At 39.6% G+C, this 12,940-nt stretch overlaps 1 protein-coding gene across 1 annotated transcript in view; it reads right to left on the reverse strand.

Moving 5' to 3' along the window:
* The window catches only part of LOC134335229 (multiple C2 and transmembrane domain-containing protein 1-like), a 164,072-nt gene that overhangs the window by 18,659 nt on the left and 132,473 nt on the right, over positions 1-12,940 (reverse strand). Inside the window, exon 17 of the mRNA XM_063017727.1 lies at positions 5,340-5,432. Within this exon, the coding sequence (XP_062873797.1) occupies positions 5,340-5,432 (93 nt within the window). The remainder of the gene's footprint in view (positions 1-5,339; positions 5,433-12,940) is intronic.

The raw sequence follows: 12,940 nt of genomic DNA on the forward strand, positions 1-12,940 counted from the left end.
GCAGCTGCTCGGCCATGGAAACCCATTCCATGAAGCTCTCTATGCACTGTTCTTGAGCTAATCTGAAGGCCACATGAAGTTTGGAGGTCTGTAGCGATTAAAAGCATGCGACCTTTGCGCACTATGCGCCTCAGCATCTGCTGACCCCGCTCTGTCATTTAAGTGGCCTACTACTACTGGCTAAGTTGCTGTAGCTCCCAATCGCTTCCACTTTGTTATAATACCACTGACAGTTGACTGTGGAATTTTTAGTAGCGAGGAAATTTCACGACTGGAATTGTTGCACAGGTGGCATCCTATCACGGTACCACGCTGGATTTCTTAGGGTGGTGTTTATGTAACACATCAAAGCTGATGCAAATTAAGGATCATTATTGCGTTCCTAATGGTTTAATCATTCTGTAACCCAACTCAAAGACTAGCAGTAAGTAAAGCTGCAGTATGTAACCGAATGAGCTACATCACCACTTAATATTCATATCGTGAGTTGGGACTATCTCCAAATCATGGACCAAGAGCAGTGTTAATACTCCCACAGACACCGATTGGCTCACGACGGTGAAATTAAATAATATTAAATAATAGTAAGAATTTAATTGTTAATTCAGTAAACAATGCATTTCAAACACTTTTGAATGAGCTCTTACATCTGTTGAGCACTCATTGGCTTATTTATCTTTACTTATTCAGATGAAATGTAATTCACTTCAATCAATCTTTAAGACTAATTGGACCAGCAAAAAACAGCAAAAGTGTTACCAAATACAAGGACTAAAACTAAACGTAATTTTGAAACGAAATGCATTATTGTAAACATACACCAGCACAATGCCAGTGATTAAAAAAGAAAATACTTAATTATTATATTTCATTTAATTCTTAAATAACATCTGATAGGAGGGCTGATATACATCTTCTGACATCTCTAAATGGTAGTATATTTTAGATGAGTGACTATAACAAGGCGTAATCTTATATCAACTATATAAATCTGAAGACATGTGTGCTGCTTATTCCAATTATGCAGCTAACTTAGCTTTTGGTTGTACAGTTGGCATCTTTCTGCATTTGGTTAAGTTTGTATCAAAACAAATAAAAACCATATGCAGACAGATCAAATTAGAAAACAAAGATTTAAATGAAGTGGTTATTTTCTGATGTTAAGGTCTTTATCTTAGCTGGAGTGCAGGTGCTATTAGGCTGCAACAACAGTCACCTGCAACCAAAAACAGATTTCGCTGTGTGATCCTGGCAACTCGCCAGCACAAGTTCACATCAGATGTTTGTATTGATGCTGGCATTTCTAACCACTGCCTATATATTTATTGGGGTACAGAGGGGGAATATATATTGAGTGGGCAATTTTTCAGGTACACCCACTTAATAGGTGCGCTTTGTAGCCTATTTTACAATACAAACTTCAGTCAAAGTAGATCTTTATAGATCTAGCTGCAAACCTTCCCAATAAACTAAGATGACAGTGACAGTAACACTCACCAAAAATATATAAAAAAAGAAACATTGCAAGGTACCTGACTTAAAAGGGCCTACTGATACTAAAAATGAGAGTAAACAAATTTTAAATTAAATATAAAAGTGATCTTGGTTTAGTTCAAGACAGACCTCACCTCTTCACTGACCAGTGGGTGGGATATATTAGGCAGCAAGTGAACATTTTATCCTTAAAGTTGATGTGTTAGAAGCAGGAAAAATGAGCAAGCGTAAGGATTTGAGTGAGTTTGACAAGGGCCAAATTGTGATGGTTAGATGACTGGGTCAGAGCATCTCCAAAACTGCAGCTCTTGTGGGGTGTTCCCGGTCTGCAGTGGTCATTATCTATCAAAAGTGGTCCAAGGAAGAAACAGTGGTAAACCGGTGACAGGATCATGGGCGGCCAAGGCTCATTAATGCACGTGGGGAGCGAAGGCTGGCCCATGTGGTTTAATCCAACAGACGAGCTACTGTAGCTCAAATTGCTGAAGAAGTTAATGCTGGTTCTGATAGAAAGGTGTCAGACTCCATGCCTCGGCGAGGCAGGGCTGTTTTGGCAGCAAAAGCTGGACCAACACAATATTAGGAAGGTGGTCATAATGTTATGCCTAACTGGTGTATTAACCTCCTGAGACCCGAGCTTTGATTTTTTCAATGCATTTTTTCTATTCCTTTTGTTTTTAACCTTATTAGTTGGGCGGCACGGTGGCTCAGTGGGTAGCACTGTCGCACACTGTCACAGCAAGAAGGTCCTGGGTTCGATCCCGAGATGGGGCGGTCCGGGTCCTTTCTCTGTGGAGTTTGCATGTTGTCGTGTGGGTTTCCCCCGGGTGCTCTGGTTTCCTCCCACAGTCCAAAGACATGCAAGTGAGGTGAATTGAAGACACTGGATTGGAGACAAAAATATCCACTAATGGGGACAATCGGTCTAAGTTTAGCAGGTCAAGGAATAAGGCATAACAAAGCCAAAATGTATTGTCCTCATATGTGACCGCAGGGTCTCAAGAGGTTAAAAGTGCAGCATATGTAACACAAAAGTTGGAAGTGATGGAATGAAGGGTAATGGTAAGTGTCTAAACATTATTTTCAGTGTGGGTGTAGTCGCCTAGAACATCCAGTAGTCCCAAGAAGTGGTTTTGATGAAACAGCATCCTCAATTAAGTTTGATCCAAGGATGAGATCAGACCGTACATACCTCTGATGTGATCTGGGCCATCACGTACCCCAAAAAAGTGTAAGTAGGCCACTGCATGAAAAATAGCTATAGTAAGTAAAGTTTGTCTACAATGTGTTTTATAAAGTACCCTGTAATGATAAACTGTAATCCACACACAGTGTGCCAAGAGGAGTCCAACTTCTTATTATGGATAATAGTGGCCCATTGATACATATGAAGAGGAAACAGTCAATGTAAATAGTCAATGAGTGTGGCTGAAATACTCAAACTAATTGGGAGGTGTCCACATACTTTAGTATACTTTAAAAATCTAGCAACTGAGTTTCTCCTTTAGTCTCCACAGCCCAAACCCTGTGCTTAGCTTGCAGACCAAAGCCAAGGTAAAAGTGGCTGAATGTGAGTTTGGATTGTCTCCATGGCATCATTTCCTCCACACTGTGTCCATCGCTGTGAGACCACAGTATACACATGTCAAAAAGAGAGACGACGAGCGAGAACAAAGTTTATTTTGGGTCCGACCTCTGCTTTCCACCACTCCCCCACTAAAACAACATCATTATGCTCTAATGGGGCCGCCGGAGAGCCAGGTTCACCTTCGCCATTACTCCCCAGGCGTCCACACCCAGCGGGCAAGCCACTCCATCAGCCTCAAGGTCGGGTTGAACGTTGCCCCTGTTTCCCCGCCTCCACTGACACCTCTCCCCAACCTTATCCACCCCTCCAGTCCTCTCACGACCCATCGCAATGCCCCTCGCCCCTGCAGCGACCCCCCTCCTCACCCAGCTATGCCTCCTCTCCTTGCCCTAACCTCACCAGGTCTCAGGGTGTCAGGAAATGATGGATGGTGGGCAATTAGTTTCATCCGACGCTGCCCTGGATTCGCTCCTGTCCTCTCCATCTCCAAATAAAACAATGCCGTCATATAGGAGCATCATGCTGCTGGCCACCAACAGGCTAAACCAAGACCAATACGGTAATGGGGACAATGCTCTGCTTTTTTTAATAAGAGGAAGAATTTGTACCAGCAATCTGTTCCCTAGATCTACCTGATAAATTAACAGTATGTTCTAGATTTCTAACAAACGTTTACCAAACATCAGTGATCCTCTCATACTTCTATAGAATAGAATAAAACACCTTTATTTGTCATAAATACATATACACGTGTACAGTACAACTAAGATTCTTTCTTCGCATATCCCAGCTTGTTTTTGGAAGTTGGGGTCAGAGCACAGGGTTGGGGTCAGAGAGGGTTAAGGGCCTTGCTCAGGGGCCCAACATTGGCTACATGGCACAACCTTTCAGTTGATAGCCCAAAGCTCTACCCAGTAGGCTACCACTGTCCTATTAATTTATTTACTTAATTTATAACTCTGGTTAAAGGGCTTCTAAAACTGGCTTTCTTGCCTGTTTGTCATTGATTCTGTTCTTTTTGCTGTGAGCTAAGCAACAATCCTGCTCCTTACAGGGCAGACTGCTTTTCTTTTACCAAAATCGATGTACATATCAGAAGGTGAGACAAAAAAAAGATAGTTCCTAGTTAGTTTCACAACTAGTTTAAAATGTGTAAGTAAACAATTCGTTTCCTTATTCTTTTATTTTAATACAAACAAAAATTGTCTGTTTGTGCCTAAGTGGCTATGGGTCACCATTATGAATGCGTGTATATCCTTCAGAGAAATCTGTGCCAGTTTTTTTCAGCGGTAGATTATATAAATGATTTAAAAGTAATTATAAATCAATCAATTTACTTAAAAGTGTTAATTGGTGTAAGATTCAGCTAATTTACCACAAGTACTAGCTTAGGACAATTTACATTTACAGCATTTAGCAGGTGCTTTTATCCAAAGCAACTTACAGTTGTGACAGTATACAATCTAAGCAACTGAGGGTTAGGGGCCTTGCTCAGGGGCCCAACAGTGGCAACCTGACAATGGTGAGGCTTGAACCGGCCACCTTCTGATTACTGGACCACTACCTTAACCACTAGGGTACAGGGTACAATTTTTCCCTTATACTGGGCTCCTATACCTTTGGCTGGGTAATGTGAAAAATCTCCTAGCAGTTTATGAATAATAACATGTTATTAAAAAAGAACAATTAAAGACTTAGAACGGACAGTGTATGTGCACAAATAGTAACCCCAGCAACAGCAATACCAGTCAAATAGTGCCAACAATGTTTTCTTTTAAATATCCCAACAAAACTTGGGAACGATCATAGAAAGATGTTCAAAGTTTTGCTTCATTTACTAGCACATCATCATTAATTCTCTGAGATTAATTATTTATACACATTATTTGAAAGGCATGCTACTACCATCCCGCTCTGAATCCCAAAAGACTCAGACATGAGCAAGAACCAGAAAAAGACACAGAGTAAAGTGAGGAAAGGTCAGTTCTACTGTTAACACTAACCAAACTATTTGTAGCACTTGTGACTACTATGTCTGACAAAACATAACTACCATGGCACCTATGCTAATGTTAGCAATACACATCACCCACACTCCCACACCAGGCTGTCTAAAGACAAGGGGATTAGACTGACGACTGAGGACAGGAAGATGACGGAGTGGACGACGGTGGAACGAAGCGACACATAACCCTGCTTAATGACGACACTTAATGAAGCACAGAAACCATATACGTGACAAACGGACTACACTTACCACCATCACGCGAATCCACTCAAAGTGCCAAGAAGCCAAAATATCCTCAAGGATATGGCTTTCCGGCAGACGGCTATGGTGAGAGCCCGGCAGCTTGTGGACCAGAATAAATTGAGATCTTTTTAAAAGTTGGGTTACAGAAAATAACAAACATTAAAGGGTACTGAATGATACTGATAATATTGACGAAAATACAAATCAGAAAAAGTTGGGACAGTCTGGAAAAAGCAAATAAAATAAAAATGCAGTGTTCCTTACATTTGCTTTGACTTTTATTTGATTGCAGACAGTTTGAACCTGAGATATTTCATGTTTTCTCTGCTCAACTTCATTTCATTTGTTAATATACCTCCATTCCTGCAACAGACATTTCAGGCCTGCAACACATTCCAAAAAAAGTTGGGATGGGGGCAATTTAGGGCTAGTAAGGAGGTAAAAAAACTAAATAATGGTGTGATTCCAAACAAGTGATGTCAACAGGTGATTGTAATCATGGTTTGGTACAACAGCAGCATCCAAAAAGAGTCTTTGATGAGCAAAGATGATCAGAGGATCTCCAGTTTGTCAAGAAATGTGTGAGAAAATTATTGAAATGTTTAAAAACAACGTACCTCTAAGAAAGATTGGAGGGGATTTGCATATTTCTCCCTCTACAGTACCATAATATAATTAAACAATCAAGGAATCAGGAGGAATTTCAGCGCATAAAGGCCAAGGGCATCGACTTTTCTGGGCTCTGAGGCATCTAGGATGGACCATCACACAGTGGAAATGTGTATTGTGGTCAGATAAATCAGCATTCCAGGTCTTTTAGGTAATTTACACTTCTGTGATGGCAGCATTAATACAGAAAAGTACATTGAGATCTTAGAGCAACATATGCTGCCTTCAAGACGTCATATTTTCCAGGGATGTTCATGCATTTTTCAACAAGACAGTGCAAAACCACATGCTGCACACATTACAAAGGCATGGCTGCAGAAATAGAGGGTACGGGTACTGGCCTGCCCTGCCTGCAGTCCTGACCTGTCCCCAATAGAGAATGTGTGGAGAATGTTAAAATGAAAATGCAACATTAATAACCCCGTACTGTTGTACATCTTAAGACGTGTTTGCAGGAAGAATGGGACAAAATAAAACCTGAAACACTAAATTACTTGGTCTCCTCAGTGCCAAAACATCTTTTAAGTGTGGTGAAAAGGAATGGCAACATTACAAAGTGGTAAATGCTTTACTGTCCCAACTTTTTTTGGAATGTGTTGCAGGCCTGAAATGCAGGAATGAAGGTTCATTAATAAATGAAATGAAGTTGACCAGACAAAACATGAAATATCCTTAGGTTCATCCTGTCTGCAATCAAATAAAAGTCAAAGTAAATGTAACAAACTCTGTGTTTTTTATTATTTGCATTTTTCATGCTGTCCCAACTTTTTCTGATTTGGGGTTGTAAACAAAAATAGAATAAAAACCTTAACTCGGTGAGTTTTGTATAGTAACACAATGCTTCTATGTATCTTATTATTTTTGTTTCCATCTTTTTTACCCATGTTTGAAATGCTTTTCCTGATAGTGTCTCCCAAATTTAAAAGGAGACGGAAGGAAAGGAGGGAGTCAAAACAGTAAAAGGCATTTTTACAGTGTGAAGCTTTTCATTTTTCAGAGGCACAAGGAAGAAAGGTAAAAAACCAAAAAGCACAAACTTTACTTGTTCCTCTTTATGTATTTTTTAAGCCTTGGAGGGAAAATCTCGAAGAAACACATACCCAAAGAAACACATACCCAAAGAAACACATAGCAAATCACAAGCTCAACAGCCTGAAACATGTTTTCCGTCACAGTTTTTCAAAGTATTAAAAATAATCCTCACTGCACTCTTTAGTCCAATTACATGCAAGCATGCAGTTATCGTCCAGATCAATCCCGTGTCTCAGGTCCACCAAGCTTACATACCGCCCTGTGTGCTATCTGAAGATAAGCTTATCCATCTGACATAATTGTGCATAAATTGGAATCAGATTGGTAGCATTTCATTGTGCTAGGAGGTAAGTATTTATTCCCCCTTGCTAATGTGGCCCTGTTAGGGCTTAGATGAAGAAAATTTAGAAACCAGTAAAACATGACAGGAAAGGGCTTTCACAAAAAAAAAGGAGCTATCTGGTGTGGCTATGAAATAGGTGTCAGGCTTGTCAGCAGGCCCAGGGGTCATGAAAATGGGAGTGTGTTGTTACGACACCCCAGGGCTCTCAGACTCAGAGATACAGCATCAGCTATTACCCAGGATGCACCTGCCGGGGCATCGATAACCGGGCTGTATTTATCATGCAGCCCCAGCTGCTCCCAACAGTCCATTAGATGATATTCTGATTACTGACTGTCATTTCTAATGGAAGTTGGAGCAGAGTATCTGATCTTCATCCACGGCATCGAAGCAACAATAAAAAGACATGTATATATATGAAAACACAGAAATATAAAATAACTAGGATTTATTAAGCAATCAATAACCAGTGAATTGTAAATACTGTGCCACTCACTTTGGTTAAACTGGGAAGTTTTTACAATGCTATTAAAAAACTAAAGGTGTTATTTCCTCTCAATTATTCACATCTACCAATAAAAACTGAATATCTATACATATAGTTAAAAGGATCCTGAAAAAGTCTGAAAAAGGTCTTAAAGAGTCATTTGTAATGCAAACAAGAATACAGTAAAAAAAAAAAAAGTTCTGAATACAGACAAAGAAAAGTAAAAATGTATATTTTTTTAACCTATGTGAATGTATTGTGACACCTCAAGGACCAAGAGGTTTCTTCATTTGGTATTAATTTGGCCTCACTGGACAGAACTGCATGTGTCCAGTATAAAATATTTTTCCAAGGGCAAAAGAGAAAATCTAGCTGCAGCATTATTGGATGTAAAGGCTCCTTTGTCATGCTGCATGACCTACTCATGCCTCATCTTCTGCTGATGGACAGATGACACTCTCCTTAAAAATTTTCTAACCATGTTTAACTTTTGCCATAATACATGGCACCACACTTACTGAACACCACACTACACTGCTAACACCCCGGACTACACACTGGACATATTATTTATTATTTATCATTTGCACCTGCACTGTACACAACTGTCATACATACTGTATATATCTGCACAATTATTTACCTGTATATATAGTTATTTAGCAGCATATTTAGCAGCAAGTTATAGATATAGCTGTATAGTTATTTACTTTACACATCTTTATTATTATTATTATTATTACTGTTATTATTATAATAAATACTTAGCTAATCCTATTCTTATTCATATGCTTATTATTATTACTATTATTACTATTATGTATATAGTACTACATACATAACCATAATACCACATATGTAAATAGCTATAGTTATAAGTATATATTAATCATAAATATATAAGTTTACTGATATTCTCTGTTTTCTACTTGCACTATTTCTCTTTGCTACTATTTGCACTTCTGGTAGATGCTAACTACATTTCGCTGTCTTGTACCTGCACTGAGCAATGACAATAAAGTTGAATCTTTCTATCGATTTGAAAATAAATGCTATATATTTGGTTCCTCGTAGTCCAAAAAGTTCCATAGGTCCATAAAACCAAAAATGTTTGGGAATCATCCAGGTGCTTTTGCAAATGTTCCTATTGGATAGAAATGATTTCCTGTTGGCTACCATACCAAGAATCATATTTTTGCCAAGTCTCTATCATATCATGAAGCCATGAACACTGACCTCAGCTTAGGCGAACACTTGTTTTTTCCAAACATTGTCGCTGAGCCTTTGGAAATATTTAACAGGTCAGTCACTACTGGGTAGATTCACAACAGTTTCACGTTTTTTATTATTTGAAAAGTATAAATCTAACTGGGTTTTGTAATGTTTTCCAGACAACCATAATAACATTTTGTTTTCTCAGGCCTTCTAGAATGATCCTGTGGCATAAAGTGACTGTAATAACTTTAAGGTCCAGGGTGAGAGAGATTTCTGTTCTACAGGTTAAAATCACAGTAGCAAAATTGGTTAAGCAATTACATTTGTTTTGCATTTAAATTTTAAAACATTACTTTTAATTTTAAAAAAAACATTTGCTTTGTGTAATGTGTTTGTTTAATGATTTTAGTGATTGTTAAATGAATACTATATGAAAACCAGAAAGGTGTCAATTACTTGTCTCCCTTGGCTTGCTCAAAAGGGGTTTTTTTGTCTGTTGGTCCTGGATTCTGTAAAGTTGCTTTGAAACAATGTCAGGAAAAATGGGCAAGCGTAAGGATTTGAGTGACTTTGACAAGGGCCAAATTGTGATGGCTAGACGACTGGATCAGAGCATCTCCAAAACTGCAGCTCTTGTGGGGTGTCCCCGGTCTGCAGTGGTCAGTATCTATCAAAAGTGGTCCAAGGAAGGAACAGTGGTGAACCGGCGACAGGGTCATGGGCGGCCAAGGCTCATTGATGCAAGTGGGGAGCAAAGGCTGGCCTGTGTGATCCGATCCAACAGACGAGCTACTGTAGCTTAAATAGCTGAAGAAGTAAATGCTGGTTCTGATAGAAAGGTGTCAGAAGACAGTGCATCGCAGTTGCAGGGCTGTTTTGGCAGCAAAAGGTGGACCAACACAATATTAGGAAGTTGTTAGAAGTGCTTTTAATTTTCTGTCACTAGATTCTTTGGGTCATGTTTAATTATTCTATAAAAAGGCCATGTAGTGCAGTTGCACCTCTGCATTCAACAGACAGAACAAGAAAACACACACACACACACACACTTACAAACAGCTTTTAGAGATGTAAGGAGGTGTGTGAGAGTTTTAGTAAGCCTGTGAGCTCTACATGATTGCTATGTGTATCTTATCTAGAACAACTCCTCCCAGGGCTGTGTGAACGTCTACGCTGTGTATTACTGACTGTGAATCTGTTTGTAAAGGAGAATTGCTCCAGTGTTCAGCCATGCGTGCAGACTTAATCTCGACTCTTTCTCACTGGTTCTCCGCATGTCTTTCAGCTCTCTCCCCTAGGATACAGAGCCTATCATCGAGCTTTGGGCTTTCACACAAGCCCTGGAGCTGATTAGACTGATAGACACTCTGGACATGAATCCACACACCACTGGGCCTTTACAGTAACTCACAGCTTAGCTCAGTACCATCAAATAGTGCTCAGTTTAAAATCAGATGGTCTAAAGGGGGGAGTGGAAATGTAATGAATGGCCAGTACAGTATGAAATGTACAGTATTGTTATTAGTAATAGAGGTTATACCTGTCTAAAAATAAGTGCAGGGGTAATATTGTCCTATGATGGTAATTTGAATATACACCAATCAGCCATAACATTAAAACCACCTCCTTGTTTCTACACACACTGTCCATTTTATCAGCTCCACTTATCATATAGAGGAACTTTGCAGTTCTACAATTACTGACTGTAGTCCATCTGTTTCTCTGCATACTTTGTTACCCTCCCTTCATGCTGTCCTTCAATGGTCAGGACTCTCCCAGGACCCCCACAGAGCAGGTATTATTTGGGTGGTGGATCATTCTCAGCACTGCAGTGACACTGACATGGTGATGGTGTGTTAGTGTGTGTTGTGCTGGTATTAGTGGATAAGACACAGCAGTGCTGATGGAGTTTTTAAACACCTCACTGTCACTGCTGGACTTAGAATAGTCCACCAACCAAAAATCTATCCAGCCAACAGCGCCCTGTGGGCAGCATCCTGTGACCACTGATGAAGGTCTAGAAGATGACCAACTCAAACAGCAGCAATAGATGACCGATCGTCTCTGACTTTAGATCTACAAGGTGGACCAACTAGGTAAGAGTGTCTTATAGAGTGGACAGTGAGTGGACACAGTATTTCAAAACTCCAGCAGCGCTGCTGTGTCTGATCTACTCATACCAGCACAACACACACTAACACACCACCACCATGTCAGTGTCACTGCAGTGCTGAGAATGATCCACCACCTAAATAATACCTGCTCTGTGGTGGTCCTGTGGGGGTCCTGACCATTAAAGAACAGAGTGAAAGGAGGTTAAAAAAGTATGCAGAGAAACAGATGGACTACAGTTAGTAATTGTAGAACTACAAAGTGCTCCTATATGGTAAGTGGAGCTGATAAAATGGACAGTGAGTGCAGAAACAAGGAGGTGGTTTTAATGTTATGGCTGGTGTATGTCCTGTTAAAGTGTATGTACACCTTTTACTTCAGCTAATATTGGGACGATATTTAATTTGGACTGTGTTTTTTGTACCGTTATATCATTTTGCTAACTGAATCTGGACCATTTACAACTTAAAACATAATTATAATTTTGGTACATCCTTACTGGACTCTTGCTGCCAATAAACCAACACTCCATCTTCCAATTAACAGACAAACAGTTTTGCATCAATTTGGAGCCTCTTGTTACTCTACATTCTAAAATATGGTTAATGATTATATTTATTCACGTTAAGCATCAGCATTGTCACTATACGATGCACAATATATTTAAAATCTAATGACCCTTGAGAAAACTGGAGATGCAGACAACTGTTAGACAGCTGTACTGACATATTGACTATTAGTCCTAGTCTCCTAGTACCGATCCCCACTGCTCCTATTTAAATCCACACATATGTATTTGGCATGATTTAACAATAATACCGCCATGCGCTGCAATCTCATTATCACCTGGGTAATTACCTGCCATTCCGTCTGTGTGTTTACTTTAGTTTGGCGGAGCAGGTGTTAAAGATGTTTCGGCTGTTATTATGCCGCTTGATGATGTCTTTGGTGAAGACAGTGAGTTCTCTGGAGACATGGTATGTGCACACACAAACATTGGCATAAGCCTGGCAAACAGTGGGGAGGAGGAGTATTCAGCAAACACATGGCTCAGTCATTTGGCAGGAAAAAATGGCTTAATTTTCACTTTTACGTCTATTGTAGGAATGGTGAGAGGGAAACTTCTGCAGGCGTGTTGGCAGATGCAACAGCGTAAAGAGTTATTGGGTTCATAAAGCTATAAATTATGTGGGCAACATAAACAGCAGTCTGGATTCTTCAGAATCACATCTGGTGAATAAGAAAAGTTTTTAGTGTCAAGCACCACCATTAAAACTAAATCTGCAGGTTTGATATAAAGCCTTCATTTCACCCGCAAAGGACTTTGATTAAATCAATGTGTGTGCAGACAGGTGACAAATTAAAAGAAAAACTAAACAATAACTATAAAAACATGAGTGCAGTTGCTTTCTGACAGGTGTAGTGTATAATAAAGTTAAGCAGTTAACATCCCACCATGCTTTGTGTCATGTAAAATAGTTTACCTTCATTTTAAAACTAAATGACAAAATAACTGTGTTTAGTGGTGAGAAAACCAGACATAGGTCTTACAGATGTGCAAAAAACATTATATGGGCAGTTGTTGACTAGCGGTTAAAGTACTGGATTAGTACCTTGTACCTAGTACTTTGTACATAAACTAGTACCTAGGGCAAGCCGTAACCTAGCGGTTAAGGTACTGAACTAGTAATCAGAAGGTCACTGGATCAAGCCCCATCACTGCCAGGTTGCTGCTGTTAGGCCCTTAAA

This window comes from Trichomycterus rosablanca, chromosome 21 (assembly GCF_030014385.1).
Source record: "Trichomycterus rosablanca isolate fTriRos1 chromosome 21, fTriRos1.hap1, whole genome shotgun sequence".
In the NCBI taxonomy this organism is placed as follows: Eukaryota; Metazoa; Chordata; class Actinopteri; order Siluriformes; family Trichomycteridae; genus Trichomycterus; species Trichomycterus rosablanca.